Source organism: Micromys minutus, assembly GCF_963924665.1.
Source record: "Micromys minutus genome assembly, chromosome: 5".
Taxonomy (NCBI): domain Eukaryota; kingdom Metazoa; phylum Chordata; class Mammalia; order Rodentia; family Muridae; genus Micromys; species Micromys minutus.
This window is the reverse complement of record NC_137974.1, coordinates 73,823,262-73,829,205: the sequence shown is the minus strand read 5'-3', so window position 1 is coordinate 73,829,205 and position 5,944 is coordinate 73,823,262. Positions and strand designations below refer to the sequence as shown.

At 42.5% G+C, this 5,944-nt stretch overlaps 1 protein-coding gene across 1 annotated transcript; it reads left to right on the top strand.

Annotated features, from left to right (window-relative positions):
- Nucleotides 1–3,715: 3,715 nt before the first annotated feature.
- LOC308421190 (histone H3.3A-like) lies at nucleotides 3,716–4,192 on the top strand (the record flags this gene model as incomplete). The annotated part of the gene is made up of 1 exon (XM_080917468.1): nucleotides 3,716–4,192. The coding sequence occupies one exon, from the start codon at nucleotides 3,716–3,718 to the stop codon at nucleotides 4,190–4,192; it is 477 nt and encodes a 158-aa protein (XP_080773594.1).
- Nucleotides 4,193–5,944: the final 1,752 nt, after the last annotated feature.

Below are 5,944 nucleotides of genomic sequence, written 5' to 3'. Positions count from 1 at the left end.
ACTGAAGTAACAGTAGTGTAAAGAGAACGGGCTGTTTGGCATCCTCAAGTTACTCCTTAGAGCCCCCTAGTGGCTTCCACAGACATCTTGATATACTTTTTTTTTTTTTTTTTTTTAACGTTTTTCTTTCTCTTTTTGAACAGGATATTCTATGTATTTACATTTTAAATTTTATCCCCCTTTCCGGTTCTCCCCTCTCCTAACCCCCCTCCCTCTGCTTCTATGAGAATGTTCTCCCTCCCCCTTACATTTAAATTTTTATCCCCTTTCCTGGATCCCCCTCTTCTAACCCCTCTTCCCCTGCTTCTATGAGGAGGCTCCCCCTCCCTCTCACCCACCCAACCGCTCCTACTTCACTTTTCTAGCATTCCCCTGCCCTGGGGAACTGAGCCTTCATAGGACAAAGGTCCTCTTCTCCTATTGATTTCAGACAATGCCATCCTCAGCTACAAATGCGGCTGGAGCCATGGGTCCTTCCATGTTATTCTTTGGTTGGTGGTTTAGTTCCTGGGAGCTCTGGAGGGTCTAGTTGATTGATATTGTTGTTCTTCCTATGGGGTTGCAAACCCCTTCAGCTCCTTTGGTCATTTCTCTAACTCCTCTATTGGGGTCCCTGTGCTCAGTCTGATGGTTAGCTGCAAGCATCCTCATCTGTATCAGTTTGGCTCTGGCAGAGCCTCTCAGGAGACATCCATAGCAGGCTCCTGTCAGCAAGCGCTTTGTGGCATCAGCAAAAGTGACTGTGACTGGGTTTGGTGGCTGCATATGGGGTGGATCCCCAAGTGGGGCAGTCACTGGATGGCTTTTCCTTCACTCTCAGCTCCAGTCTTTGTCCCCGCATTTTCTTTAGACAGGAGCAATTCTGGGTTAAAATGATAAGAAGGGTAGGTGGCTCTTTCCCCCAAATGGGGGCCTTGCCTAACCTCTGGTCTCTATCCTCCATGTTTCCAAGTCTATCACCACCTAGGTCTTTTGAGAACATACTTGATTTTCTTCTTTGCTATACACTGTGTCCTTAACTTCTTCTGTTAAGATACCGTGGCCCTCAGGTGGGCAGTCTTTGGTAGTTGATTCAACAGGTAAGCCCTAAGTAATAACATTAATTCCCCTGTAAAGGAGACCCCAGAGAGTTAGCTGGCTTCCCTGGCTATGGCAGGACACACAGAAGTACTGCTTATGAACGGTGAAACAACCCCCATCGGAGCTGAGTCTGTAACACTGCCTCCAGTGCTTCCCATGTTTCAAGCCATTGAGACGTCTCTGTGCTTTGTAAGCCACCCAAGTCTGTGATGCTCAGGTGCCCACACGCCACGCTCAGCGGCTTTTCATTCTTCCAGATACTCATCTTCTGCCTTTCCTTCGGCTCTTCCAGGTTCTGACACTCCCCTCTGGATAGCCCCTTCACTCTGCTCCCCGTTGCACGTTTCTTATTCTTCAGGTTCCAACACAAACAACTTCCCTTCAGAGAGCTGAGACCTTGACCACTCCTTTCAAACAAAGGCATTTTCTCTAGTTTATAGCTGTCATTTACTCTTTCATAATTTTCCTCAGAAGTTTAAAATCATGTCTTAAACAATGTATTTAGTTCATTAATTTTGATAATGGGGTACACTTTGTGAGGTCAGGATTCTCAAGATTGCTCGGAAGGCCCCATGTTTTTACTGCTTTTTCTATTGTTACCATAACATCATCATCATCATTATTGATATTCTTTAATCATCCCCCTCCTGGTTCACCCTCCAACTGTTTCTCATCCCACTCTTCCTCCCCCATCTCCAAGAGGATGTCCCCCAGCCATCCCTCCTCACTTCCTGAGGCCCGGAGTCTCTCAAGGGTTTTTACTGCTTTTCCCTGGATGTGGAAACTTTGCAGGACATCGCGATCTTGAGATATCCTCTGCACACACACCTGCAGGACAGTCTTATTCACATTCGGGGAAAGAAGCCTAAGAAACTGCGTTCTTTTCTTTCCCATGTAATAATCCATAAAGACTCTGTCTTTAGATACCAAACAGGACCAGGTTGGGGGGTCAGCAACAGTGTTTCTTTGTGTGAGTACTTGGAGACATTCTCTTACACCCTCATTTCTTATTCCAGATCACTGATTTTAGTTTTCAAGAAGAAAGCAAAACCGATGAGTCATCTCTTAGTAATCAAGTTTATGGCAGCCAATTGCATTTTTCAATAGCTTTTATCTAATTGGGATGCGTATGTCTAAAGAAACATAAAGCTTTTATGGGAAAGGACAAGACTTTAATTCCACCCACCTCCCGATTCTCTGTCTGTTCATCAAAGTGACACCACTGACTTCTAATATAATGTGTCCCACAGACAATGGCAGGTTTTAGGATACTTTAGGCCTTTCACCCTTTAACTCATTCTCTTGCCTAGTTACACATGAAATCTCTTGCCTCAATTCCTTTCAAAGCCAGGAATATATAAAATATATTACTCTAACTTCAACTCTATTGTATATTTAATTAGCTTGTTTTTTAATTGATTTTTTCATGAAATACATTCTGATCTTGATTTTTCCTCCCCTTATCTCCTCCAAGATCATCCCTACTCACCCAACTCTAGTGTCTCTCTTTTTCTTTCTTTCAAAACACACACACACACACACACATACACACACACTCCAAACCCCCACAAACCAAAAGGTAAACCAAAGTATACAAGCAAAGGGTCAGTGAGGTGTGTGTGTGTGTGTGTGTGTGTGTATGTGTGTGTGTGTGTATGTGTGTGTGTGTGTGTGTTTCCGAGGTTTTGGAGAGGCAGATGGAGAGGGAAAGGGAGAGGTTGGGGAGTATGGAGCTGTATGAATGAAGGATCCGGAAGGATAAATAAATAAATAAATAAAAATGCCTCCGTCAAAGAAATAAAATACAAAAAGTTTACAAAAATACCATTGAGGTTGTTTTGTGTATTCCAGTTACTGCTGGATATGGTCTTATTTTAAGTGTCGTTATATATCCAGTGAGACTCAATTGTAAAAAAAAAAAAAAAAAACAAAAACAAAAAAAACAAAAAAAAAAAAAAAAAAAAAACTAATTCTTCCCTTGCAAGATAGCTTCAACTTTTATATTTGTCACATTGAGGTACAGCTCCTGGCTTTTAAACGTGTCATTCTGGCCTTGATGTGTCTGTTTAATTTTATATGACAGAGGTCATGCCGTGTGCTCGTCTGTAGGAATTTTCTAAAATTTTGTACCAAACAGCACTGCTACTGGTGTCCAACACCAAGCTTCGTTTTCTTCTGCTATGATTAGATGAGACAGGGCATCGTGTTGGTCACGTGTTTGGGAAGATAGACTTATTAGTTTTCATTTGTGCTTGTGTACGAGTGTCTGTGAATGCCAACTGTGTGCAGCTTCCGTGGATGCAGGAAGGCGCCATCGACTCTTCAGGAGCTGGAGTTAGTCAGTTCAGTCACCTTGTGTGACTGCTGAGATGTGAACTCAGAGCATCTAGAAGAGCAGCAAGTACTCTAAACTGCGGAACTTCATCTTCAGCCTCTTACTGATTAATGCTAATATCAACTACTTTGATTACTTTTGAGTTTATCTACAGATGCTGATTCTTTATATCAAAGTTAACATTAAGTTACTAGTTTTTGGCAGCCTTCGCAGCCTCCGCTGCTCTCTAACGCCAGCGCTGCCTCTCCCTTGCTGAGCTCCAGCCGAAGGAGAAGGGGTAAGTAAGGAGGTGCCCGTACCATGGCTTGTACAAAGCAGACTGCCTGCAAATCCACTGGTGGTAAAGCACCCGGGAAACGACTGGCAACAAAAGCCGCTCGCAAGAGTGCGCCCTCTGCTGGAGCGGTGAAGAAACCTCATCGTTACAGGCCTGGCCCTGTGGCACTCCGTGAAATCAGACGCTATCGGAAGTTCACCAAACTTCTGACTCCCAAGCTCCCCTTTCAGCGTCTGGTGCGAAAAATTGCTCAGGACTTCAAAACAGACCTGCGCTTCCAGAGCGCAGCTATTGGTGCTTTACAGGAGGCAAGCGAGGCCTATGCGGTTGGCCTTTATAAAAATACCAACCTGTGTGCTATCCATGCCAAACGTGTAACAGTTATGCCAAGATATCCAGCTAGCACGCCGCATACGCGGGGAATGCGCTTAAGAGTCCACTATGAGGGGAAACATTTCATTCTCAAAAATATTTTTTCCTCTTCGTCCTGTTATCAGTAGTTCTGAATGCTAGATACTTTTCCCATGGGGTCAAAGGTACCTAAGTGTATGACTGTGAGTGGAAACATAGGGGACAGAATCAGGTACTGGCAGTCTCTCCACGTTCATTTGTGTGTGTGTATGTGTGTGTATTTTAAATATAAATGCAAGATGTAAAGCATTAACGCAAGCAACATGTTTCAGGGAACACATTTCAACTTTATAACAATTATAAATAAACTTGTTAAAATTTTATGGACCATGCCAGCATTTGGATTAAAAAAAAATAAGTATATTTCTTATTGATGGCAAAAAAAAGTTACTAGTTTTCTTATTAAAGTAACTTGTATATTATGTATCTCGTTACTTTTTGCAGTTCGGTCTCTCTACATAATGCCCGCCACATGATGTTTTTCTTCCCTCTTTTCATTCTCCTGCTACAACTTTTGAGTGTTTTTGATTTGAGTACTTTACATTAAAGGTGGATTAAAGGCATGGTCAACAGTCTGAAACCATGGATGCTATTTTTGGACATCTATTTTTATTTTCGATTTGTGTCAACTCTTGCTCACTCTGGGTGTCTTTTCAGGGCATCATTAAATATGTGTGTAGCTGCCTCAATAAGGTACTTCAGATGTCTATTAGGAAAAGCCATCTTAGGCTCAAAGCTCAGAGGAGGATTTTAAGCTGCCGATAGCTCTCTATATGGAGGGCAACGTCCTCTAAGAGCGAGCGGAACTTGTGGCAAATTTGAAAAAAGGCACAGTGGGGAGCTGTAATGACTAAACAACTCTCTGACTTAAAATATGGTTTGGTGGCCCCAGGCTTCGAGAGTCTATGCAGAGCTTAGGAAACATTCTTCTCTCACCTGCCTGTGTGGCACTCTCAGGAGGGGGATTGCCTTTTGTTTCTGCCTTTTCTGCATCCACTTCCTCCCTTTAAAGCAACAGTGGCCTCAGTTTTATGTGTGGACCTGAACTTTGAGATTCAAAGCCAACTTTGTCTGGGAGGAGCAGACATGACTCTTGTAGACACAGTGAGTGGGGCAAGACTGATGTGTGGTCAGGTCAGGCTGAGTAGTGACATGGATATACAACATCTGCTACCATTCTCAGAAGATATATCCATATCTATAGCTATCTATCTATCTATATCTATATCTATCTATATCTATATCTATATCTATATCTATCTATATCTATATCTATCTATATCTATATGTGTGTGTATTCGTACATATATCTCCTAGTCTCCTAGGTTTTATAAAATGAAAGAAGTTATGTGTGTGTGTGTGTGTGTACATACATATATCTCCTAGGTCTTATAAAATGGAAGCAGTTAAGTTCACCTACCCATCAGAGGAGTAAGCCTAACTAAGGATGCATAGTAGTAAGTTGCAAGGAAACAGAAGCAACTGGGAGAGAGAAATAATTGAAGAAATGACCCCATTTGGTTCCTCCATTTAGCCATCATTCTGTAGCGATGGGAGCCAGTATATTTGTCATCCTTTTTCTTCGAGTGACTTTTTGAAGTGGGTCCTGGCCATGTAGACCAAACTGGCTTCAAATTTGTGTTCCTCTTGCCTCAGTTTCTCCAGGGCTGAGAATTTAGGCATTGTTACCCTTTTCGTTTACGATACTAATGCCAACACATATTAATACCATGACTAATTTTTAGTATTGTCATGTTTGGCACTGGTGGCAATTGAGCTTAGGACCTTGAAGGTATTAGGTAAATGCTCCATCACTGTATTGTAATGTCATCCCCAGACCC